General features: G+C 45.3%; 2 protein-coding genes across 4 annotated transcripts in view; one reads left to right on the forward strand and one right to left on the reverse strand.

The window, feature by feature from the left end:
• Positions 1 to 9,205, forward strand: part of FAM3C (FAM3 metabolism regulating signaling molecule C) — a 36,111-nt gene extending 26,906 nt beyond the window's left edge. For both annotated transcript variants that reach the window (XM_082239825.1, XM_082239826.1), the window contains exons 6-10: positions 1,272 to 1,330; positions 2,753 to 2,803; positions 4,193 to 4,277; positions 5,674 to 5,800; positions 6,878 to 9,205. In XM_082239825.1, coding sequence (XP_082095951.1) covers positions 1,272 to 1,330; positions 2,753 to 2,803; positions 4,193 to 4,277; positions 5,674 to 5,800; positions 6,878 to 6,967 — 412 coding nt within the window. In that variant the 3' untranslated portion in view covers positions 6,968 to 9,205. The remainder of the gene's footprint in view (positions 1 to 1,271; positions 1,331 to 2,752; positions 2,804 to 4,192; positions 4,278 to 5,673; positions 5,801 to 6,877) is intronic.
• A 4,825-nt stretch (positions 9,206 to 14,030) lies between these two features.
• On the reverse strand, positions 14,031 to 25,009 carry WNT16 (Wnt family member 16). Of its 2 annotated transcripts, none has more exons than XM_082239835.1 (4): positions 24,715 to 25,009; positions 20,847 to 21,121; positions 18,287 to 18,573; positions 14,031 to 15,173 (listed from the first exon to the last, which is right to left on the reverse strand). In XM_082239835.1, the coding sequence occupies exons 1-4, from the start codon at positions 24,813 to 24,815 to the stop codon at positions 14,709 to 14,711; spliced, it is 1,128 nt and encodes a 375-aa protein (XP_082095961.1). In that variant the 5' UTR covers positions 24,816 to 25,009; the 3' UTR covers positions 14,031 to 14,708. The 2 variants fall into 2 exon arrangements, with proteins under 2 accessions (XP_082095961.1, XP_082095960.1); XM_082239834.1 differs by having other exon boundaries at positions 20,847 to 21,136.
• Positions 25,010 to 26,456: the final 1,447 nt, after the last annotated feature.

Below are 26,456 nucleotides of genomic sequence, written 5' to 3' on the forward strand. Positions count from 1 at the left end.
TGAACCAAGTGTTTCTTGATGTATCCGATGAGGTTGATGTCCTCCTTTAAATGCTTCCTCCATTGCTTCATAAGTTAAGATGGCATTCAGGCTGTGCTGAGCAGGGCTTGCAGCTTGGGGACTTCTTTCAGATCTGGCTCTTAACTGTGCAACCCCAAGTTCACCTGTGTCACACGTCTTTCTCAAAGCTCAGTTGGCACACCTGGTGGCGTCCTTACCCAAGTCATCCTCTGTTAAAATTTTAATCCATTGTTTCTCAAACTTGGGTCCCCAGCTCTTGTTGGGACTACAACTCCCATCATCCATGACCGCTGGTCCTGCTAGCCGTGGATGATGGGAGTTGTAGTCTGGCAACAGCTGGGGACCCACGTTTGACAAACGCAGTGTTAATCGTACACTCTGAATGGAATTTCAGACCTTGAAATCCTTTCTACCAACACTTCAGCAGGAAACTTAAAGTGATGCGTTGCTACCCCCTTGTGGTAAATCCTATGCATCACAGTAGCTAACTCACGACAGAATTGGTAAAAAAAACCAAAACCGAACACCTGTATCTTAAAAATGAAATACAATACTTGGCTCACAAATGCTGTTCTGCTGTGATAATCTGATGTTCCATAAAGGACATCATGTGTGCTGAACCCAAACCATAACCCAGCAAAGGCCATATCGAGAGTATTTTCTCTTCTATAGCCCTGCTCTTGTTTCAGTTTCTATGCTCTGTAAGCTAGTGCCAAAAAAGCTGCTGTAGATGGACCTGTTGTTTAACAGGAAGTTGATTAAGATGGTGCATGTTTTTCTTCTCCTTATAATAATAGGAGGTTCTGTTTTCCCAGAAATGGGACATGGGTTGGGTTAATTAGTCGGAATTGCTTAACTTGAAGAATGTGTGTTAGTTAAAGCTGTATATTTTGAGATTGGCTAGATGAGTCTCACTGCTGGCAGTGGAATAACTGGTCTCCCTGAATTGTAGCTTTTCATAGTAGACCCTGGGTGGACTCCTCTTGCATGTTAGATCAGATGCACAGTCTAATTTGTTATGCTGTCTGCCATCTGTAATAATTTAAAGTGATGATGGAAAAAGAGCCAACATTTCCTGTAGCAGTAAGGTGTGCAAATTTCATTTAGCCCAGAGGGGAGAAGTTCACATTTCTTACAGGACGTTGTTAGAAAGTATACTGTACTCTCTACAACCTCCATTTGGAAGCGGGGAGTTGGAGAGGGGGGAAGAGCTTGTCATAATTCCCTTTTCTCTGCGGTTTTCGTTTCAGGTTGATGAGTGGAGTTAAAAACAATGTTGGAAGAGGGATTAATATAGCTCTGGTCAATGGTAAGTGACTGGTTTGGGGTTTTTAAACCGCATCAGTGTTCTTATATTAACATTCCAATTATTTCCAGGCAAGTAGTAAGGAAGCCTGAATGTTGGCACGGAGAATTAATCATAGTAGATGGCAGATTTCACATTTGGAATGACTGGATCTAGCTGCAAATGAACAGTCAGTGGTAACTTTCAAAAGTGGCTAGCGTGACCTGCAACTAAATGTTGCAGCGTAGAGTGGTCCTGTTCAGGGCCCTTCCAGAATAATTCCGTTCCACTCCCCCACCATCATTTCCCCCCCTGCTTTCCCCACAGAACACGCCCAGTCCTCATTTTTTTTTGGGGGGGGGTTCCTCTTGCAAAATCGGCTTCCACCGATGCTGCTGATAACCTCCCTTCTTTGTGTGTGGATGGCACCATTTTGCCAACATACAGATCTACACTTGGAAAAAGAGTGTTTATGTATTGACTGTTTCCTTGAGAAGAAACATACAAGGTCTGGCTGGCACTGGTTCTCGCTTTGTTAACTGAAAGGTTTTATTTGCTCCTTCCTTCATGGCAGCCGACAGCACTGAAACAAAATCACAGTAAAACTTATAAAAATTGATTGGATCCTAGCACGCTCTTGCCTTTTTGTACTTGTTGAAGTCATTAGAAATAATTCCAGAAAGAGGTTGCTGCCATCACCCTTTGCAAAAACCGTAATAACTTGGGTGTCTCTGAGCTGAACTGTTGCCCGTTGCTTCCTAGGATGTTGTCCTCTAGCAGTCCAGCCCCAAATGGGCAGAGTTTTGGGGGTATTCCTGCTAATTACCTACTTCTTAAAACCTTCAAGGAACTCTAAAACAGTTCTGATTGTGTGTTTTTTGTAGTTTACACTGTGATTTTGGTTTGCTAATGAAACTGTAGGCCAATAGTTCACATTTCTGTCCTCAAACATAATCTAATCTTTGTGTGTACACTGTGATTAAATCCAGCACTGCATCCCTGTTGTAAGCAGACCACCCTGATAACTTTATTAAAAATCTTTACAAAATGACAACTTGCATCTGTCAGTATTATATTTTTTTTTAAAGAAAAAACAGCTAATTTGGAGGACAACTTCAGTGGAGGAGGACATTAGCCGAAAGCTTAGCCAAAGTTGTGTGTAATGGCTTTTAACATTCTGATAATCACTAGCTTTAAAAATGTGGAAATCGCTCGTGGCCTCTGCTGGTGATGGCTAAAGTCAAGCAATGGCCAAAGATGGAGGCAGATTCTGTTGCTGGTTGGCAGCTGTGTTAAAAGCCCACTTTGCTTTGTTATAAGCACAACAGTCCAGTGCCTTTTGAAGGGGCTGTTTGCAGCTTCCACGTGAGCAAAATCTGTTCACTTTATCTGTAGCAATTTTTGAACGTGCTATTCCGTTAAACTTACTTATTAATCCTTTTCTAGGCAAAACAGGTAGCATGGTGGATACAAAATTCTTTGACATGTGGGGTGGAGGTAAGTGCTGGAATACTTGCTTCTTATATTAAAAAATCAGTATAAAATGAAAGTAGTTGAGTTTTCCCACTCAGATGTTGAAAGAAGAACTTTGAATTGAAAATTGCATTTTGATTTAAAAATAATAATAATCTCAGAATCTAGACATTTGAAACTTGTTGGCATTGCTAGGTTGTTTGCAGACCTGAAATATAAAATCTCCCATCAGCTATCAAATACGTTATATGCTGGCAGGTGTGTGAGTGAAACAGAATGATCTCTGCATTTTTAGCTTGTGCAGATTGCTGAATAGGGAGCTGGACATTTAATTGGATTGATTCATTTAATGGCTTGATTGATTGATTGATTGATTGGTGGGTGGGGAAGAATGAATTGATTTGCTTCATTGCGAATCAGGTTTGTTTGTTAAAATGTGAAATTTATACTTTTTAGCTCATTTTCATTTTGAATTATTTTGCTTCCTGATCTTTAGAGGATGCTTGGATTTAGTCCTTTACAATGGATTTTCCTTGCATTTTTTTTTTTTTTTTTTGCAGCTTATTTTTATGTGGCAATGTTGATTTTGCTACTGACGAGGATGTTCTGTTTAGTTAAGTTTTATAGAACGTAGAAATTGTCTCTTTTTTGTTTCAGTATTATTTGCTGTTTATTTGAGATGTCTTAACCTATGTTGTAAACCGCTTAAGAGTTTTGTTTAACTACGAGCGTTATATAAATGGTCCAAAAACAACAACAACAAAACAACAACAATCATGCTTCTGAAATCCACACAGCAAAAGGCTGGGTGTGTTACGGGTGTACTCTCAGCTCACAGCAGGAAATGGAAAGAACTAGAGCCATGCATAGAATGGAGTGTGCACCTAGAAAGTGCCCCCAGAAGTTCACAGCTGGGGAACCTGTGTCCCTCCAGATGTTGTTGAACTACATTTCTCTACTTTTGGCTGGGGCCAATGGGGTTCCAGCAACATCTGGACGTCACATGTTCCTCATCACTACAGTAGCTACAGTAGGATTTTTGTAATTGGCGTGCAGAAGTTCCATAGTAGACAAATAAATGTGGATAGCCTTCCCTGGTTGCAGGAAGTTAAAAACATTAGCGTATACCATTGCATATTGGCTGTCATTATCATCAAATGCTAAACACCATGGCATGTCACCTATCACTACTGTGAAACGCCAGAAATAGAAATTTTGAGCAGTCTGCAAACACTTGGCACCGGAATTTAGCAAAGAACATTCAGAGGTAATTCTTAAACATAAATTAGTTTGGGCTCTTAATCCCAGCAACATTGCTATTTTCCATCTCATAACTTTTTTGAAAGGAAGTCCCATGTAGAAATTTTAGCACTGCATGCGACCGTGACTGTGTTAAACTTCTGTTTCGTTTAGATGTCGCCCCGCTTATTGACTTTCTGAAGACCATTAAAGATGGAACAATCGTATTAATGGCAACCTACGATGATGGCGCAACTAAGTAAGCAGTTGCTAAGACCACCCAAAAAAAGAGGGTTGTTTACACATAGGGAATCAGTCATATGGATAAGGACTAAGCCAGCAATGTCTTAACTTGTCAGTTGCTGTAGTAGCAGTGGAGGACACCATTTCTCTGAATGTTTGACACTCCTAAGGCCATTTCCCCAGTCTGTAGGAGGCGGCTGAGCCTAAGCATTTGTGGGGAGGAGGGTATACTTTGTCAAAGCATGGAGATCAAGGTAGTGGGGTAGGAGAGCAGGAAAAATAATAATCAAATTTTGCAACCAATGCAAATTCATTCATTGCAGGGGGGTGGACTAGTTGACCCTCATGGTCCCTTCCAACTCTACAGTTCTGTGATTCTATAGACGAGTCTGAAAAGCCCAAATTTTCATGCTATGGTGGCTCACTTACCAGTAACGTATTTAGCGTTAACTCTGGAAGTGTACATTCGATTCTGACGAAACTAAGCCTCCTGATGTATACTGTTCTCCAATGTCAGGTGTGGGTCTGGTGGTTGTGGTTTTGAGAAAAGGACCTTGTAGATCTAATTAGGTCCGTGGCCTGATCTAGCTATATAATCAGGCGAAATGACTAGGAAAATCCCTGAGAACTTGAATGCAAGTGCCCTTGAATGGGCCAGGCTTCTGGAGTTTACAGCTGGGAGGAAGGAGAAGGGGTAGTCGCCGGAGAGAGGCTAGGGTAATTGCCGTATATACTCGAGTATAAGCCGACCCGAATATAAGACGAGGCACCTAATTTTACCACAAAAAACTGGGAAAACTTATTGACTCGAGTATAAGCCGGTTCACCACACCACAAACCTGATGGCAGCAGCAGCGGAGGAAGAACAAGCAGCCCCAAAGGGCTGCTTTTGGGCTGCTCGTTCCTCCGCTGCTGCCGCCGCTAGCAGCAAAGATGGAGGATGGGGAAGGAGCAGCCCGAAAGGACCGTCACTCAAGTGTAAGCCAAGGGTGCCTTTTTCAGCATAAAAAATGTGCTGAAAAAGTCAGCTTATACTCGAGTATATACGGTAGACGAAATACATAATTTTTCTTCAATGGCCATGTAAGTTTATCTTAAAGCATTGGCATCCAGTAGCATCCATCTGTATCAAAGTGAAAGCATCACTGGACTTGAATTGTACCATTTTGCCCAAGTAAACACAACTCGAATGGCACATGAATCAGAATGGTTATTTAAATCAGTTGCGTAGATCGCGGACAGCCAATGTTACCCCCCAGAGGTTGCTGCTGTCATCATCACTGACATGGTCATGCTGGTTGTGGCAGATGAAAGTTGCACACTGAGAAGCCAACCCATTGGCAACCCATGGTTAATACAGCCAGGACCTTATCAGTTCATTTGTATATTAACCCTTTTGAATCTTTTCCAAGGCTTAATGAAGAATCGCGGAAACTAATATCTGAACTAGGAAGCACATCCATCACGAACCTTGGCTTCAGAGACAACTGGGTCTTCTGCGGCGGGAAAGGAATCAAGACTAAAAGCCCATTTGAACAGGTTTGTTCTCAGGTTAACGTTTGGAAGCGCCATGTGGAGTCCAAGACTCACAGCTGACGTACCTTGGCCTCCGCAGGCAGCAGAATGAATGTGCTTGTAGAATCCTGAGATGATATGAAGGACTGCACTGCTTCAGACTGCAGGCAGAGGATGCCCATTTTGATGTTTCTGCACATTAAACCTTCCTGTAACTAGAAATCCAGCACTTTAAGAGAGAGAAGTTTTAACTTTGCAGGCTTTCTGTTTGCAGGAAGTGTTTAATTTAGGGAAACACTGAGTGGTTTCCACCTGCAGAATGAAATGCTGTCTCCTTTTCTGCCATCCCAGCATTTTAAACACCTTACTCTGCTGCAAGAAGTCTCAGTAATACCTTTTGCCGTAATCCGAAAGCACATTGAATTTCCACCGTTCACCCTGCGAGGGAAGTTGGAACTTGCCGTTTCTGTAACAAATACGGGAACGTCTCAGATAACACTCATGGTTTTTGCATTTCCTAGATCATATCTGCATTGCTTTTAACGGGCTCTGAAAATTAGCTTCAGAGCACATTCCTCTTCTTCTGTATTGCAGAGCTGTAGAAATGTATGCAAACTTGCAACTGCTGTTATAACATCTGCGTTGATTTGAATTTTCCCTTTCATTTAGTGCAATTGGAATGTTTAGTTCAGTTCTGTTACACACAAGTTTCCAAAAGCCTCTACCTTTCATGTTTCAGGCACATCAGCAAGTTAAAGTGTTTGCTCCACGATTGCTTCCTTATCGTTTTTTTAAAAAACTACATGGAAGGCTAGAATATAGATTTTAAAAATAAATGTTTAGCCTTTGAGCAGGGATAACTTAACTAGGTGTCTTACTAGCTCACTTCCAAACATGCTGGGACTATTCTACAGGAAGTAGAGTAAGCATTATACCAATTGTAACATATGTGGTTATGTATATATTTGCAAGATCACAGTAGATGAAAGGAGACTATGTAAAAAAGTTTTAATTTTGTAAATGTATGGGGTCTCTTACTGGAAGCCAATTATCGCTTTAGTATTTTGACTGTTGCAATTGTCCTCCACCCCCCATTTGCAGCATATTAAGAACAACAAAGACACAAACAAGTATGAAGGATGGCCAGAGGTCGTGGAGATGGAAGGCTGCATTCCACAGAAGCTGGACTGAAGGCATCGTCAAATGGACATTTACAGTGCGAAAGGACATTGGAGGGGAAATGCACTTTCTGCTGCTGTTGGGTAGAGAATACTTTGTATGGAGGAAGAGGAATTACTATGTATGGGCACATCCCATCCAGGCTAGTATCTCGCTCAAGGCCCATAAAAATGAATGGGAGCTGAGCAAATGAGCATGGTGAATCGCGCAATTCATTTTTAAATGGGGCTTGTGCAGGGATTTATCCGGCCAGATTGTGCCCCATGTAAATACTCTCCAAGCATGTTTCCACCTTAGAATGTGCATGGGCATTGACATTTTTGAAAATCCGATTTATTTATTGTCAAAACAGAGATCCTTCTTTTGGTGTAAATGTGTACATAGGCCCAGACCGAGGAAATTGCTCTTTCTAAGCATCTTCCTCCTATCCTTACTTGCTTTTCTTTTACTCCCCTCCCCCCCCCCCCCGCCCAAAGCACAATGTTCAGGTTATTTTATGGTAAATCTCTTTTAGAACTACCAGCATAGGCCATTAAATGTACCCAATAAATAACTGAACTGATCCTGAGCTATGTTGTAATTTGCTCAAACAATGGTGACGTTGGCTGCAAGTGCATATCTAGTGGGATATGCCAACCTTAGCCAAAAATGCGAACTTATATTTATGCTCTGCCTCTTTGAAAGCAGCATTCTTCTGTGATCCCCCCTCTTTTTCAAACCTTCAGATAGGTGAAGGTTGAGTGTTGAATACAAAATTGTAGGCTGCTATAAGAAGCACAATTAAACCCTTTTAAAATGAAAACCAATGTTATATCATTGCGTTCGTTGCTATTGTTAGATTATCTGTGGCCCATGCTTCTGGTTAGCAAAACGTACTGCTAATAGAGCAGGATAATGTAGTTGCTTTGTGTCTGTGTGTGTTCAGCTAGACATCTTTTAAAGTTCTATAAACCACCAACCGCGCCAATTGCTTTAGATAGTATTGGAGAGAAACCCACCATTGGCAGTTAGTGTTATTCTGGAAGCAAGCAATTGCATGTTAAAAAGTAAACTTAATTTCTATTAGGAATTAAACTCCGCACGCATCAGCTAATCTAGGCAGTTTTGCTACCTATCCTACAAGTAAAAAATTGAGGAAAGGGGTTGAATATTTTGGGGAAGGGAACTCTTACGGAGCACATCTATATTATAGGACTGAAAATGTTGCCAATTGAATATCTCGTTTTAACGGTAGGGTTTAAAAGGGCAGACCACATCTTTAAGGATATTTGATGTTCGTTTATGGTGCATTTCATCACGCCCTGGCAGGGGTGTGCATCCTATCGGTACTGATGGTTTGGAAAATCCATGTGCCACATTTTTTGCTACTAGGCTCTAAAGGGCTCTACATGCACAGTGCACACCTCTGGCAATCGCTGGAATCCACAGACTTTGCCCCCCCCCCAAAAAAATCCCATTCCTTCTCTTCCTGCTGCCCGCCCTCCCCCCCAAAAAAGCACCTCCAGGAAGCAGAAAGACAAGCTTCTTCCACAACTTGCTGGTACTTGGTGAGAATTGTGGGCCCAGTGTTCCTATAAGTGACTCAGGCCATTTGGGTTCCGCTTTGTAGTGGGGGGGGGGGCCCTGCAGTGGTGCTCATTTCTGCAGTCCTCCACTGGGGTTCCAATTTGGGTGGGGTTTTTTTTAGACTTGTACACAACTCAGAGGCAGTGAACCTGCAGCCCTTCAGATGTAATTCAGCTACAACTACCGGCCTGTCCCCCCACTGGTCTTAGAGACTTTATCAAAGTGTAATATAATTTTGATGGTGTGTTTGCTGTAGGGGATCAAGTTAGATTTCTGTGTACAGTCTTGTCAAGTCTGCGCTGTGCTGGAAGATAGGGTTAGCCAACCTTCCCCGCCCCGACAGTAGGAACATTTTAAAACCAAGCAGTTGACTTGGTTACTGAGAGTTGCAGTTGGACTAATCAAATATTGTTTGCACTAAAGATATTAAAGCAATACTGATAATTATGGCTTAAAATAGTTCAGAAGAGCCACCCAACTTTCCAAACCAAGAGCTGGTGACTGGAATCTGAGCTGCTTTACTGTTTTAACCTGTTCATACCATGTTTTTTCTCCCTTCTTCTTAGCAATTTACTGTAGCCTAGCAATAAAATGCACCCTCAACAGTCAAGGCAATTATTTGTAAATACCATGCAGATTTGTTGTTCATGTTCAGAAGAAATAAAACCACATTTCCGAGTATTATATTTTTTCATCAAATAAAGTTTTTAAAACCCACGACCAAAAGTTTTATGGGCTCCACCAGAAGCCCATGTTTTTACTTGGTGTACAAAGATGCTGAAAGCCTGCCTTAGAAAGGTGAAGCACAAATGCGACAAACCCAGGCATCAGTCCCCCTACACTAAAAGCAGGAAGTCCTGATTGGCTGCAGCTCTGCTGAGAATCCACACAGTACCAACCTCTTTGAAAAGGGAGTCTGATGCTTGCAAGCTCTTGGGACGTCGATCCCTGGGATCAGGAAGTATGAAAGCCACACTGTAGCTGCTTCATGCATACATTGTGCAAAGCATGCTAGCCGTGGACATCAGTCAGGGAAATCCTTCTGAGCACAGGTTTTCTGAGTGCCACAAAACCTCCCTGTGTTCTGGAACCAACTAGGGTTTCAGCATGTAGGGAAAACCTATATGTGTAGGCGTCCCCTTGCAGATGGCCCTGCCTAAGGCTTGGACTTCAAGAGTGATGCATATGTAACAATAAATAATTTTTTATTCAGTTAACAAAGGTGAAAGAACATGGTCATATTTTAAGTATAAAGCAATGAAATACAGCACCTTAAAAAAATTAAGCATATTAGATGGACGCTGCTTGGCTACCCCATGAAGTTCCTCCACCTGCAATAATCTTACTCATTCTCCCGTTGAGTCTCTGTTTGTGCAGATGCCACGTGAGCTGCCTGCATCTCTGCTCTCAAACACATGTGATGAGTTATAAAAGATCTAAAAACCGCCTTACCAAAAGAGGAAGATTAAGCTTGCCGCCATCAAAGATGAAGGGGTAGGATCCAGATCTAACCATACTTCAGGCAGAAACCACTGGAATCAATGGGCTCTAAGTTGGTTGTGGTTAATTTAAGTTCCCACCGATTTCAGTCTGAAGCATGATTACCGTATTTTTTGCACCATAACACTCACTTTTTTCCTCCTAGAAAGTAAGGGGAAATATCTGTGCGTGTTATGGAGCGAATGCCTGCGGGTGGCAGGGGGGATCTGCTGCAGTCGTGAGCAGAGGATCCATGGTTCCCTTTCCTTCCCTCCTCTGTGGTTGCAAAGCATGGATCCACATGGATCCTCAGGATTTTTGCATTGGGCTACTCCAAACTCACTGTCACATCACATGTCTGTGGCCACAGCATGAACCACAAAAATCATATATCCACTATTTCGTTTAGAATATTTTTTTTCTTGTTTTCCTCCTCTAAAAACTACATGCGTGTTATGGTCTGGTGCGTGTTATAGAGCGAAAAATACGATAGTTCTGGATCTAACCCTATAACCACATTGCCAGTTCTACACACACTTGCATGGGAAGAAGTCTCATTGATCTCAGACTTGCTGCTGAGAAGCCATGCACAAAATACCAGCAAAAGCTTCTCTCAGTTCTAGAAATTTAACAGGCTTAAATAAAACACTGGATGCGAACACGCATAACTTAAATACATGCACTATATAAACTTTTAGTCGTATCAAAAATACAAGACATTTAAGCACAGATGCTTTCCTTCAAAGCTTCCATTAACATAATAATTACCATGACATCACCCTTCATTTTTGCCGAAGTATAATCAGTCCCGAAAGACACTGTTGAGGCTGCCACCCCTATGCATGCTTAGCTGGGAGTCAAAACCACTGAACTCGATAGGATCAGAACAAGCAAGCATAGGAATGAGCTGGGTTAAGTAGTGGGTTTCATGTGCATATGTATTCCAGCAGTTCCAGGAAGCCAACCCACATGTGTATAGCATTTAGGGTTTTATGTACCACACAGTGGCTGCAAAGCAAGATCTGCAAGAGCTAATAAAAATTCTGCTTTTGAGCTGAAACTCGAGGCTTGCCCAATTCCGCCAGCATTTCTTCCCGTCAATAGTGCTGATGTTGACAAAACACTGCCCGGGCTGCTAAGTAGATCTATGAGCCAAGCTGAGTGGCTAAGCCAGCATATAAGATAACCAGTTGAGAGATTATAACCAGATGCAAATAAGTCCATTCAAATCAATGAGATGTTTCCACGAAACCGCCCATGATTCAGCAAAACAGGCCAATGCATAACATCAAACAGGGCAGTCAGCTGCCAGCTCTGGAAGATGGAAGGGGACCACTAGCCATTAAAGCAGGGTGGCCCAACAGGGATTCAAATTTGGAGCGCAAGACTGTCTTCCTCGATCCACACTCACTTGCCCCCCCCCAACATATGTGACATCAGGTTGTAGCAGGTAGAGATGTGGCTTTCAATGCACCATTAGGAGCCTTAGAGCAAGCCGATTGTGTACTGGCAAAGAGGTTTCCTAGGTGGAACTTGCTCCTGTAGTAGCTGATGCAGTAGGTTTTGGAACTGCCACCCATCAGCTAATGGGTAAAGGTAACGTTCGAGGAGCGTGAAAACACCGTGCAAAGCTCTTTTGCAAATCCTGCACGGTGCTTTGAAGTCCTAACTTTGGGGCTTCAAAGCACCCAGCTACCTGACATCAATGTGAGGTCATGTTGACGGGTGGGCAGCCCTGTCCACCTGTGAAGTTTGATCCAGTAAGAATCTGCAGAGCCAAAAAGTTCACTACCTGAGAAACACTTTCCCCTCACACATCTCTCCCCATAACAACCAGAAGCCATGATCCAGGAAAGCATGCACAACAGACCTATATAATCAGATTTTCTGCTGTTTTTAGATAAAAGTCCCACGCCATCTCACTGAATTTTAAAATTCAATTCAGAGCTGCTCCTGCTGTGCAACAGATTAACCTACTGTGGTTCATTGGTGGTGATTCTATGATACATAGAGGTTATCTGGTCCAGGCAAGATCTGCACTGCAGGATCAAACAACACCATAAATATTTGCTTGAACCTCTGACTGAACGCCTCCAGCAATGGACAGCCCACGACTGTCTGAGAATGCATATTCTGCTATTGAATGGCTCTTAAGAAAGGCTTCCTTAAAAAACTTTAGCCGAAATCTCCTTCCCTGCAATCTCACTGCTGATCCTAGTCCCATCCTTTGGAACAGTGGGGAAGAAGCCTGTTCTGTCTCCCTTCAGATATTTGAAGGCTTGAACTTAATCATCACTCCTTCAAGCAAAACATACCCAACTCTTTACCCAACGCATTGCACACAGAACCTGGTTTCCAGATCCCTCACCAGGTCAACCCTCCTGTAGACATGCTCCCTGTTGCGCACATTCGAACTGCGGACCTTCTGACTGGCAAGACATGCTCCAGTTGGACAATGTCCTTAGAAACAATGGCACCATTCACAAAGCAGGAACGCCTTGACTTGCCTTTTTCACGGCACAACTTTACTCATGACTAATCAGAATGGGCCTTATTTCCATGTAAATGGAATAACAGCCTCAAGTCATCCATATTGGATAAGCTAGAAGAGCCAAGGTAATTTAGAATCAGTAGGTTGGTGAACCAGATTAAAAGAGTTGATCTGCCTTAGCAGCTCAGATGGCAGAGCAAGAGACTCTTAATCTTAGGGTTGTGGGTTCCAGCCCCATGTTGGGCAAAATATTCCTGTATTGCAGGGGGTTGGACTAGATGACCCTTGTGGCCCCTTCCAACTCTACAATTCTATGATTCTAAGACATTTCTTCCCGTAAGACCAAAGGCACATCAGCAAACACCTGAAAAACTAAATCAAGAGGATAATTTTGTGTTCCTCTCACCTTTCCTAGAGCCTCTGTTTTAAGAGTTGTGTTGAAAGTGAGGCCATTAAAGGTTGGTCCAGTGTTCTTTTAGAAAATTCCAGAAAGCATAATTGAAGCAAACATAGTAACAGTGCAATCTTGTATGTCTATCAGGAGCTCACCCCTCTCACTTCAACAGGACTTGGGTGCAATTCCAGACTGTTGCTATTTCGGGGTGGGGTTCCATCACAAACTGTCAAATTCAGGCTGTGCCATTATAGCTGACTGGAAGGTTTGCTGCAACAAAAGCCATTCCCCCAATAGAACAGACTTTTTGCAGTAAGAAAAGTGACAGGAAAAGGCACTCGACACAAAGTATGGGACAATGCTTGCTGCGACGCAATGTCATCTAACCTCTGTGCAAACAAATCAGGATGCATGTTCATTGAATAGCCAACGTTGCCCAAAATTTGCAAGCAAGTTCTGAAGTTTGCAAAGCCCATTTTTTCCTTGCCTCAAGTATATGAATAAATCTACAGATTAACCATTTTATTGGACGGAGCTCCAATGCCATCTAGTAGATCCGGACTCACAAAACTTATCGGTTTATCAGAAGTGGCTTTCTGCGCAAGAGGAAGGGATGAGGTGGTGCCGAGGTCATTGTTGTCCAAAGACACCAAAGGAGTTGATCCAGTACTCCCGCTAGTCCATTTGCACCACAATGACCTCCAAGTCACCCCCTTCCTTCCTCCACCTGAGCTGGCAAACCACTTTTGACTGACCATACTTGCAATGACTAGGAAACGACGACTGTGCCAAAGAAACAAGATATTGATTAACCTGATTGGAATAAATGACTCTTGCAGGGTGGCCAGAAAGATCTAAAGGGAGAAAATGCATCCATCCATCATGGATTGATGATCCTCCAGTCAATGGAACATGCGCCAAATTCGCTGACACACACACCATAGTTTTCATAGCACACTGGTGTGTTATAGTCACAGACAGGTGTGTTTAGCAATAGCATATGGGAGACATTTCCATAAAAAGAATAGAGCATCACATCGCAAAACAAAAATAATCAGCATAATTTGGTTGGGGGGGGGGAGGAATGAGAATGCTTTAAGCGACAACACCACAACGTTCCCACAAAGCTGCTCCATTTCTCTCCCTTTTCCTCAATGAAGCTTTTAATGGCACTGGAGAAGACACAACTAAAAATTTAAAAAACCACCAGGCGGTCGCAGCTACACGTCATTTTTCTTTAACTGGCGTGTACTCCTAACGCCACGGTCCAGATCTGCCCAAGAAAGCTATTCAACCCATCTTAGACTCGTCTCGGTTAACTCATGAACATCTCAGTCTTACCCTTAACATTTGATTAGCTAAGCAAACAGCCGTACAACTGCTGGTAATCCTTTGCTCCCAGAGGTCTCAATAAACAGAGTACTCTTAATACATGGGATCAGCTTATCTCGTACCAGGCCTCATTGTAGCCTCCAAATGTTTCATTTAAGCTCTTCTGGCTGCCTTGAGAACTGTGCGTGTCCAGCGTTGTCAAGGATGTCCACCTCGACTTCACTGATCAAAATACTGACTATTCACGGCGATCATGGACACGAGTCGCTCCAGTAGGCCACCCAGCTAGGCAAAATTCTTCAGATGATCCAGGTCTCCACTACTATTAGTTTTAAATGGGTCCTCTACTTATTCCGAGCTGCCCTTTCGATACAAACCAACACCTTTGGCCCCCAAGGCTCTTCATCTCAAGACGCCTCCTTGGCAGGACCACGAGAAGGCTACTTCTCAGGGTTTCTCTCTCGTCATCTATTTTCAGGGCAGGTACGGTTTCACTTGCAAGTATGGACATCAGTCATGGTCTCGCATCTTCTGCAGCGTACGTAACAACACCAAACAAACTTGCAGTCGCATCTCTCCACTTGCCTGACGACGTGTGTGTTGTAACCGCGGCCGCAGCACAGGAGGTTGCATCCATCCGGCCCCTCGGAAGTACGGTTGCATTCCCTTCCTTGCGTCCCGGGGACTCCCAGTTTGGGATCTTCAACGCAGTAGTTGGGGGACTTGTGGATGTACAGCAGATCGTCTTTGCAGATCGGTATCTTCCGCTGCCTTTTGTCTTTCCTGCGTATCTTTCTTCTCGCCCTGTCGGAAATCTGGATGCTGCTTTCGTACTTCTCTTTCAAAAGACTGCCAATCTTTGCAAAGGAGGACATTGTCTTCCAGCACGTCTTGAGAGCGCAGGAGCCGGAGACTCCGTGGCAACGGCAATCCACCGTCATCAGCTTTGCAACAGCCTGGGGAAAAATTGAGACCAAAACAATCCACGATCAAGCAACGTTCTGCTCATTTGTTAACAGATTCTAACAGATTTGTTAGCAACAGATTCTACGCTTTTAAGGTGCTGTGGGTTAAACCACAGAGCCTAGGACTTGCTGATCAAAATGTTGGTGGTTCGAATCCCCGTGATGGGGTGAGCTCCCGTTGCTTGGTCCCTGCTCCTGCCAACCTAGCAGTTTGAAAGCATGTCAAAGTGCAATTAGATAAATAGGTACCACTCTGGCAGGAAGGTAAACGGCATTTCCGTGCACTGCTCTGGTTCGCCAGAAGCGGCTTAGTCATGCTGGCCACGTGACCCGGAAGCTGTACGCCGGCTCCCTCGGCCAGTAAAGGGAGATGAGCGCCACAACCCCAGAGTCAGCCACGGCTGGACCTAATGGTCAGGGGTCCCTTTACCTTTACCTTTAAGGCTATGAAATGACAATGCCCACAATGTTTAAACATCTTCCATTTGGGAGTCGTCTGCTTCTCAGAAATGAGGCCAGAGATTAAAGAACAAAAAAGCAGACATGTAAGTGAGAGCCATATGCACAACTAGAGCTCAGGTTCTTGCTTTCATTGCAACAGTTCTTGCAGCTAAAGAGCCAAGCCGTTTCTCAAAACAGAACTACACCCAGTCTCTTCAGCTATGGCAAAGATTGCCCGCCTTTTAGGACCAGAAGGCAAATTTCAAATTTTGAGAAAGAGCTGTGGGGCAGCAGTCACAAAAATAATAAAAAGACTATTATTACTGTTGTTATTGTTGCTGCTATTAATTGTTGTCAAAATTTAAATGCCACTCTTCATGAAAAGGTCTTGGGGTGGTTCACAGAATGGTTGTTATGGGGTCATGGCATAACACAACACGGCTGCCATGGTGGTGGCAGAGTTGCATAACTCAAAATTAGAGACAGTGCCGTCGTTGCTGCTGCCCCATCGTCAGACAACCTCATACTTGCCACGGGGAACCACCTATGTCCTGCTGGCTCTGATTGGGGAGCTAACACAAAATTGATTTTGCACATGGACAGCAACACAATTGTTCTTGTTGTTTTTTGTGTGTGTAAGAACAACAAAAAAAAGCATTCCTCCCAGACCAGGAAAATTATGCAAGGCAGCTATGCCAGTCTCACTCTTACACTCTCAGCGCATATAGATACCAGAGACACGCGTGCTTTTCTCTCCAAAACACTAATGCTTGTCTTCCCCACCTATACACAGTAACTCCTTTTTCCTCTACCCAAGTGCACCCAGTGGCGTAGCGTGGGTTGTCAGCACCCAGGGCAAGGCAAGTAATTTGTGCCCCCTAACCCGTGAATTTGCGCCCCCTAACCCGTGGATTTGTGCCCCCTAACCCTAACCCCCAGATGTTGCGCCCGGTGTGGCTGGCACCCCCCACGCTACGCCACTGAGTGCACCTCTCATGTTCTTAAAAACAGCACATCAATCTGTGTAAACATCTGAATAAGCACACATATATATATATATATATTTATGGCAGAGCAGCTGATGTGTGCACCTGAATCACGAGAACCACCCTTTTCACGAGAATCTTGTCCCCTACTGAAATCATTGCTAACCCAAGCCCCAGCTAATATCTGAAATAGCATCCCTGAAAGCTGAGAGCTTGTAAAATCCAGGTCCAGTACTAATCCGAGCTCCATTATTGGAATATATTAGAATATATATTTTTGTTTTAATTCCTGCAGTGGTGGTGGTGGTAGGATGCTGCTTAGAAGTCACACCTTTTGCGGCAAATCCCGGGTCTCTAAAAACTAGAGAGTTTAGTGGTTAGTCTTGGACTTGGTTGTGATGTTCACTAAGTGACCCTGGACAAGTCTCATGTTAACTCACTTCACAGCTAGTTGCTGTGAAGATAACACAGGATAAGGAAGACACAAGAGGTGGCAGGGCAGTTATTTTGAACAACCTGAGGGTGGACAGGATAAAAATAGAGGTTTGGATCCAGACACGCCCCTCCATGAATGAACAGGCTCTTTCTGCACCCAGCTGGGCCCCCGATTAATCTGGGGTTCCTGGCGAAGGGTGGGGAGAAATGATTTTCACAAATTCCACCTGCAGCCCCCAACACTTGACCTCCCAGGCGGCTCAACTTTCCGGAGTAGTTTTTTTTAGCAGGCTGCAGAGGGAAGGAGGAACCGCTGAAAAACTGCGTGAACGCAACTCTGCCTAGGCCTGGATCTACCACATAATAAATAAGCCACTTTGTGAATGGCCCAGAATTTGTCAGACAAACGCAATGGTGGGGAAAGACAAGTTTTCAACCTTCACATTTAAAACATGAAGGTTTCTTAAAGAAAAGCTCCACACAGGGAATGCATAATCGGAGGGAGCTATCTTTTTGTGTGCAGGTCAAAGAGATGGAAGATCTCGACTGATTTTACTAGCCAAAAAAAGGAAAACACAAGAATTACCAACGGTAGAAGAATGGCAGATGAAGATGTTGGAATTTATGGAGCTGCCTGATCTCACTGGGAGAATCCGCAACCAGAAAGAAGAGGAATACCAAGAAGATTGGAAGAAATTTAAAGACTATTTGAATAAAGATTGTAATATTAAAGATTTGTAACCACTTGCAAGAACTAATTAGGCCTAGGATTAAATTAGGATTAAATAAATAAGAAAAAGTACGATAAGAAAAGTTAGGAAATTTGATTATGGTTGGAATATTGTTATATGAAATAATGACATTGGAAACTGCTACATTTAATTACAAGGAAATTCAGTTGGAAGAGATTAGAGGAAGTAATATGTTTATGAAGTTGGATTTCAATTAACTAATTAAGTCTTAGTGTATGTGGTAGTGTTTGAAGTATTTTCTTTTCTTTATTCTTTCCTTTTCTTTTTCTTTCTTTTATTATTGGCTTTTCTTTTTCTGTTATGTTAAAGGCATGCTTTTGTATTAAAATTAATAAACATTATTGTGGGGGGGGGAGAGAGATGGAAGATCTTGGGGCATGGTGGCTTAAGGCCAGGGACATGGGGAAGCAGCCAGGAAACTGTGTCTCCCTCTACTATTCATTGGCTACATATTACAAGTGGAATGGGAGGGCAGGAGTCAAATCCATACCAGTCTTCCAGCTTCGTTGTTATGCAGGTTCATGGCTAGCAGCCTGCTGCCATCTTTCCCCGTGACGTTTTCCGCAGGGCCGTCTAAAAACTTTCTGCTCAGCCACATTCCGTACTGGATGTCATCGGAGCAGCCGCCCCAGTGCCAGCCTTCGCTAGCCGAGCCGCCGCTCTGTAGCTTGGGGTCACAGGCGCATTCAGTCATGTTCCCCACGCTGCACGAATGAGTCACGGAATGCACAAGGCCCGCTGCCATCACCGCCGAGATGAACGCTGTCTCTTTGGTACCTGCAGAAGGACACAGTCATTCATTCAATCTCCTTTATCGGCACAGAAAAAGTGCTTCATATACAGTCGTACCTCGGAAGTCAAACAGAATCTGTTCCGGAAGTCCGTTCGACTTCCAAAGCCTTCGGAAACCAAGGCACAGCTTCCAATTGGTTGCAGGAAGCTCCTGAAGCCAATCAGAGGCCACGTAAGCCGCGCTGGATGTTTGGGTTCCAAAGAACGTTCGCAAACCGGAACACTCACTTCCGGTTTTGTGGCGTTCGGAAGCCAAAACGTTTGACTCGCAAGGCGTTCATCAACCAAGGTACGACTGTACATGATCAGAACACAACAGAGTTAACGAAACATAGGATACTTTAGGATGAAACTGTACAGGCACCGTGAGATACGAAAATGGCTCTTGGGACCTATGGTGACGTAATTTCGTGGCGTCACTCAAAAATCTTGCCACATTCTCCACAATGTCATTTCTATAATTGCTCAGCAGATAAGACACCCTGGAAGAGTCGATAAATCCTGTCCTTCAAAAAAGGGGGCCAAATATTTATCATATGTTTTTTGCATAAACTGGGAAATAAAATAAAACATGTGTGAGGGATTCGACCTGTTTTGTGCCACAAGGGCAGTGACTATCAGAGGATGGGATTGTCGAAAATCTACCTGCAGGCAGCAAGACATTAAATCTTGCAAGGGAAAGAGCTCTGCGTAGGTGGGGATTGAAAGCTGGTGTAAATACGGAGTGTCCTGACCAAACAAGGGTGGAATTCCCAACCCCAAAGGGAAACAGGGTTTGGAATTCAATCTCTAGGATGTGAGGGTGATCTGGCTGCGACATCTGTCACCCCACTGATCACCAGGGTTGGATTCGACTGATCTGGCGGGCTAGGCGGCTGTCCCCTTCCACCCTCACCACCTCATGTGCTTCCCTCCCAAAGCTGCACGCTTAGTGGAAGAGGCCAAGCATCCCAGATAGGAGGGTACCACTCTTCGAAACATCACTCAAAAAGGTTGGCAGCATTATCCTGTGGCCAGAATGGTGCCCGCTCCCATTAAGCCAGCAGGAGAGAGAGAAATCTTGGCCCCCTTCCCGGGGAAATTCATTCAGTTTATGTCCAGCCGAAATCAACAGGGCAATTTAGTCACAAGGGAGTTCAAAGGGACTTCAGTGTTACCAGCTTGCTTTGGATTGGGGCCAGTGTACTGAGATCACTGATTTTGACCTTTAAAGCCCTTTGTGGCTTAGGGCCCTCGTATTTACAGGACCGCCTATCCTGGTATGCCCCGCAGAGGACCTTAAGGTCAATGAATAATCATAGTTTAGAGGTCCCGGGCCCTAAGGAATTTAGATTATCCTCCACCAGGGCCAGGGCCTTCTCAGTGATGGCTCTGACCTGGTGGAATCCTCTGTCCCATGAGACCAGGGACCTGCAGGATTTAACTTCCTTCCGCAGGGCCTGTAAGACAAAGCTATTCCGCCTGGCTTTCAACTTGAACTTAGCCTGGTCTTTTAGTCCCCTTCCTTCCCTCCCCCTCCCCTTTTTATGAAGATTGCCCGCTCTGGGATCCCACAGCTAATTCTCCCCTGGTCTCCATGCTGGCCCAAATAGGACTAATTTAGCCAGCTAGTTTAAAGGACGCAGGTGGCACTGTGGTCTAAACCACTGAGCCTCTTGGCCATGCCAATTGGAAGGTTGGTGGTTCGAATCCCCGTGACGGGGTTACCTCCCGTTGTTCAGTCCCAGCTCCTGCCAACCTAGCAGTTTGAAAGCACACCAGTGCAAGTAGATAAATAGGTACCACAGTGGCGGGAAGTTAAGCAGCGTTTCCGTCCACTCTGGTTTTCTTTGTGCCAGAAGTGGTTTAGTCATGCTGGTCACATGACCAGGAAAGATGTCTGTGGACAAATGCCGGCACCCTCGGCCTGAAAGCGAGATGAGCGCCACAACCCCATAGTCGCCTTTGACTGAAGTTAACCGTCCAGGGAGCCTTTACCTTTACCCCAAGATGTTGCAAGAACAATGACCACTAGTTCTGCTGGTTGGGGAAGCCAGGAATTGTAGACCACCGACATTTGGAAGGCAATTGTTGGCTACCTTTGAATTAGTGCAAAGGACGGGGAACCTTTGCCCCATGGTCTCCACGTGGTCACAATTGGCCCCGCGCCAGTCCCGAAAGGCACCCGGCTAATTTCTAATGTGCATTGCATGGATGGGACGTGAGACGGTGCGTCTCAAACCCGCCACTTCCCCACTCCTCCCAACCAGAGGACCTACCGCTGCTCAGTTCATAGCCAAAGCCGGAGGAAGCAGGAGCCGCAGAGATGGGCGAAGGGTTGGAAGCCATAGAAGCCGTCTCGAGCGGCAGGAGGCAGTTCCAGCGCTCGTGTTTGAACTGGCTTTGGCACTCCTGAATCCCCAGGCGGGCTCCTTCGCGGATGCTGGGCAGGAGGTTGGGCTGCTTCTTGCACAGGTCCTTTTGACGGCCGTTCAGAGGCAGGTTGGCGCAGCCCAGTTTCTCGGGGACACCGAAGGAGGCCATGCCCAGCCACCTGAAAAAGCAGCCCCTGGGGTGAGACCCAAGCACCGGACATTTCATTTGACACAGGTAAGACGAGAGCGGCCAAAACTGGAAAGAGGAGCCGTGGCTCAAACAACCCAGCGATGTGAAAGGACTATCAAAACACCAGAGGATCAAAGGAACACAAATTCACAGAAAACCCACAGAGGGAGTAGCCAAGGCTGTGACCCCCATCATCTCTGACCATTGGCCATGCTGGCTGAGGCCAATGGGAGCTGTGGTCCTCGACATCTGGACATTAAACAATGGTCACCAGTTAGATCATATTACACTGATCCTGGCACGACTGCACTGGCTACCAATTAGTTTCTGGGCCCAATTCAAAATGCTGGTTTTGACCTATAAAGCCTTAAATGGTTCAGGACTGCAATACCTCAAGGACCCCCTCTCTGCATTCATCACCTGACGCCCGTCTTCCTTAGCCCCCTCCACGTGATGTCCAGGTGGTGGCACCATGAGAATGGGCCTTTTCTGTAGTGGCTCCCTGCTTATGGTGAAAACGTTCCTCTTCATCAGGCCTTTGGCTGATTGATGTGGGAAGGGGGGTGTTATTATTTTGTTGTTTTGTTTTACTTATTTACTTGTTTTATCCTGCATTTTAATCTTTGAACCGCCCTGAGATCTTATGATGAAGGGCCGTATATCAATCAATCAATCAATCAAGTACAGTTGTACCTTGGAACCGGAACGCCCTGGAACTCAGACATTTTGGCTCCTGAACGCCGCAAACCCAGAAGTGAATGTTCTGGTTTGTGAACGTTCTTTTGGAAACCAAATGTTCGACGGAAGCTGTGATTTGGTTTTCAAATCTTTTGGAAGTCAAACGGACTTCTGGAATGGATTCCGTTTGACTTCCAAGGTAAATAAATGAATCTGGGCATTTCCCTTAAAAAAAAAGTGATGCTCAGAATACCTTGTAATCTTTATTGGGCCACTTCCGAAAGCATTATATGACACTTCCAAATGCCACATTCCCCAGCAATAGGTGTGGAACAAGAAGCACCTGAAATCAGACGATAAGCTAGGACTGGAGGGGAGAGGAGAGGGAGGGGTTAGTACTAGGCATCGTGGATTTATGTGGCAGGGCAAGACTGTTGCCTGAGAGGATCCTGCAGGAGGGATCACTATCTCCCACATTCCCAGAGCGCCGGGTTTCACAGCTGGGTGGAGTCACCCATCTGTCAATCACCTGGCGCCACCATGACATCAGGCGACCCGGTTTTTCTTTCTTTACCTTACAATGACTTCAGGTGTGGGGCAGGTGAGCTTGGCCAGAAAGGCCCCACAAGAGTTTTAGAGAATCTAATGAGGTCCAGGCGCTAGGCACCCTTTCTCAAAGTTGGGTGTTGTTGTTGGGCTACAACTCCCATCATCCTCAGCTACCAGGGATGATGGGAATTGTAGTCCAACTATATCTAGAGACCCAGTGTTAGGGAAGGCTGGGCTAGAGGCTCCCCACTGTGGCCTTCTAACTCGGCAACAGTCCCTTGGTAGGTGATAGATGTCACTGAGGAACTGCACAAAGCCCTTTGACCGGGAAATTCCCATAATAAACAAAGGGCAATTTTAAAAACCTCATTGTACAATGTAGGTTTCCCCTTCTGATATACAGTGGTACCTTGGGTTAAGTACTTAATTCGTTCCGGAGGTCTGTTCTTAACCTGAAACTGTTCTTAACCTGAAGCACCACTTTAGCTAATGGGGCCTCCTGCTGCCGCCGCACTGCCGGAGCACGATTTCTGTTCTCATCCTGAAGCAAAGTTCTTAACCCGAGGTACTGTTTCTGGGTTATTGGAGTCTGTAACCTGAAGTGTATGTAACCTGAAGCACCACTGTACTGATACGAGATAATTCAAACACAATTCCTGGAGCCACTTGGGCAAATACAGTCATGAGAGACTACTGGTTTGTAACAGCCTGTATCACATCTGCAGTTAATGACATTCCTGCAAACACCCCAAGCCCATGGCATTTGTGTGTGTGTGTTTAATTTAATCACCACAAGACATATCCAGGCAGGATTCCACCTTGCCAGATCCTGAGCACAAAATTATCTCTGCAAAAGTGAAAGGAGCAAAATCGTTTCACAGAACGCATCCTCTGAGCACCAGCTAAAAAAAAACCTCGCGGGATGAGACCAAAGGCATTCTCTTTCCCAATCAAATGCCCGTGGGAAGCTGGGACGCAAGAAACCCACTACTGTTGCCATGTAACTGGTGTGCTGGATCCGCCCCCTTCTCCCCCCCCCGCCTTATTTTATAACCCTGGTTTCCAGTATTTACAGAGCAAGGGAGAAATGCTTTGCAGTCTACTTTCTCCATTCCATGCTGGGTGAGAGCATCCAGGGGCGATCTGGTGTTTAGAGCATTGGGAGACCAGCTTTAAAACTTCACTCACTCTTTGGACAGGCCACCGTTTCTTAGCCTAACATACCTCACAGGGTTGTTGTGAGGATAAAATGGGGAGGGGGGGAACCACGCAGCTCCTTGTAGGAAAGATAGGATATAAATAAATGCATGCTAAATTGTAGACCATGTAACCAAGTTTCAAACAGATGCGTACCTTCAAATCAGGGTTTCAGGTCCTTCTCAAACAACACACACAAAAGAGATCTGCAAACTTTGCTGCCACCATTTGTGAATATTATAAAAGGGGAGGCAGGTTTGTATTTATTTTTACTAAAGGAATCGAAAAAGTTCGCTTTCTAGGGCATCCTAGAAACTTGTAAGGACGAAATCAGCCTTCCGCTTTGCTACATTTGCAATGTGTTATTTGATGGGGAAAATGGCAACCCTGGTGAAAATGTACAGGCAATGTCTCTCTCTCCATATAGATATATATATATCTATATATTGCGCACTAACATTTCCCAGTTTAAAAAGGGACCTTTAAAAAGGTGTTTCAGGAGCATTTGCACACATCCTGCCTTGGCCTTCCTTCTCTCAAGAAGACACAGGATTCCCCGGATTCTTTGAGCCTTCTTAGTAAAGCTTTTGAATCGGCATAAATGACTATGCATGCAACCGCCCCTTTGAGCTTTACTAACGTGGCAGCATTTGTTATGGGAATGAGCATCCTGGCCCACCAGGCGAAGGTTTGAAAGTCGCGTGACAACCCACCAAAGAGCTTTCCTTATAAACGCGCCTCGCACGTGCAAAAAAAGAAAGAAAGGCGTTTCCGTGTCGTGCGGGAAAGCTGGCATTCTATTATGCACAGACCCGGGAGATTCAAACCCCGCACGTGTGAAAACTGCCCCAAGCTCAGAATCGAGTTAACGCCCGGGTAACGTCGTTGGTTTGAGCACCGTGCTGATATAACGCCAAGCTTGTAGGTTCGATCCCCGTATGGGACAACTGCGTATTCCTGCATTGCAAGGGGTTGGATTAATGATCCCCGCGATCCCTTTCCGACTCTACGATTCTATTCGATTCTATTATCTTTGAGAGACATTCTGCAGAGCTGAGAACGGCTTGCATTTGTCCCGAAGGCAGGAGAGGCGCAGCCAATTCGATCACCCCACCCCCGGGAGATGAGAGATCCCTCTCGGCACCCGCTTCTACTCACATCCAGTTGCCGTGGGCGCCGCAGGGCCAAAGTTGCCAGAGCAGCGCCGTGCACAGCACGCACAGGCGAGGCAGGATTCCCCAGGGCGCCCCCTTCTCCATAGCCAGGGCATGGAGATCCCCGGGTGATCCCCACCCAGCCGCTCTCCGCTCCCGCAGCTGCGATCTTCAGTCCTGAGCAGAGACAGCGCCTTAAAAGCCCTTCCCCTAATTGAGGGGAGCGCCGCTCACGCGGATCACCTGCGAGGGCAGCGCGATCCCCGGCCGGCGATCCACTGGACGCAACCCAAGAGAGCAACGCGCCCTCCGAAAGGGAGAGAAGTTCTGGCGCGCCTTGCCTCGCTCCTCTCGACTTCGGCGACTCTCGCTCGCCGCCTCATTGGCCGGCGGCGGCTTATCAATATGAAACGCGCTTCTCATTGGCTGCGGCGCGTTCCGAAGGGCTCGCCCGCTCGCGGTCGCAATCAGGCGGCCTGTGCGGTGCTCTGCGCGCCTTCTGCAAAAACATAAGAATAAACCCGAAATTTTGCGCTGCAAGAAGAAGGGAGAACGTGCATCACGGAGCATCAGGGAACAGGCGCTGCTGTGAATCCTGAAAAATCCTGCTTTCCGTGTCTTAACACTATTTTACTAGGAATTCACCGCTCGCTGCCAGGAGAGATGGCACAATAACTCCCTGGAATGTGATAGCAAGCTGAAGTTTGCATCCTTAGGAAAGCTCGCTGCATCAATATTATAACAGATCAGGGGTGAGCAGCCTTTTTCCAGCTCGAGGGCCACGTTCCCTCTCGGGCAGCCATCTGAGGGCCGCATGGTTGATTGATTGACATCCAATGCCCTTTTAAAATGTGGTGTGTTTTTTGGGGTTTTTTTTTTTTTTTTGATTGAGTGTTTTGTGGTGTTGTCTTTTGATTTTGTTCTGTGAACCGCCCCGAGACCTCCAGCTATAGAGCGGTATATAAATTCAATAAATAATAATAAAAATGCCGGAAGCAAAAACAGAACAGCATGGGCGTAGCGTTGCCAGGATTTTTGTTGGGAAGGGGCAGAACCTTAGTTAGCTATGTATTTTTATTGATTTTTTTGGGGGGGCAGCTGCCCCTCCCTGGCCCCCCACCCTTAGCTGCACCCATGCAGAACAATAAATTGCAACTTTCCCCTTTGTACAGTGGCCTAGTTTCCCCATGCTCACCTATCCTCCATCCATGCATGATCAGAGTTTGAGAATATGTTCCAGCCAGGTCAAAAACTGAAGGCAGGGGCAAAGTAAGGCTGGTGAGGGGCGTGGCTTGGGAAGGGGGTGTGGTCTAGGGAGGAACCAAGGTCAGGATTTTAGGGTTGGGGGCTCCCATGCCTAAAATTCCCTACCTATCCCTGCAATGGAGCTGAATAAATCTAATTCTTATAAAAGATTTCAACAGCAAAATTAGAATAGTTTCTAATCCTGATAGTTCTGGAGCTTTAAAAAAGTTACTTTCTAAAGAATGAAAGCGTCCTCTCTTCCAGTTAAGTGTGCATAGGATTGCAGCCTTGCTCGGTTTTCAGCAAGTGTTGTTGTTGTTTAGTTATTTAGTCATGTCTGACTCTTCGTGACCCCATGGACCAGAGCACGCCAGGCCCTCCTGTCTTCCACTGCCTCCCGCAGTTTGCTCAAACTCATGCTGGTAGCTTTGAGAACACTGTCCAACCATCTCGTCCTCTGTTGTCCCCTTCTCCTTGTGCCCTCCATCTTTCCCAACATCA

The sequence above is a fragment of the Podarcis vaucheri genome, assembly GCF_965113315.1.
Source record: "Podarcis vaucheri genome assembly, chromosome: 10".
Taxonomy (NCBI): Eukaryota; Metazoa; Chordata; class Lepidosauria; order Squamata; family Lacertidae; genus Podarcis; species Podarcis vaucheri.

Bases quoted from the DNA above. Each gene is read 5' to 3' on its own strand.
- WNT16 (XM_082239834.1), bottom strand. From the start codon at position 24,815: ATGGAGAAGGGGGCGCCCTGGGGAATCCTGCCTCGCCTGTGCGTGCTG. The intron at 18,574-20,846 runs GTAGGTCCTCTG...GTCCTTCTGCAG, and splicing joins TGGCTATGAACTGAGCAGCG to GTACCAAAGAGACAGCGTTC. The intron at 15,174-18,286 runs GTATGGATTTGA...ATTTTTCCCCAG, and splicing joins ACAACGAAGCTGGAAGACTG to GCTGTTGCAAAGCTGATGAC.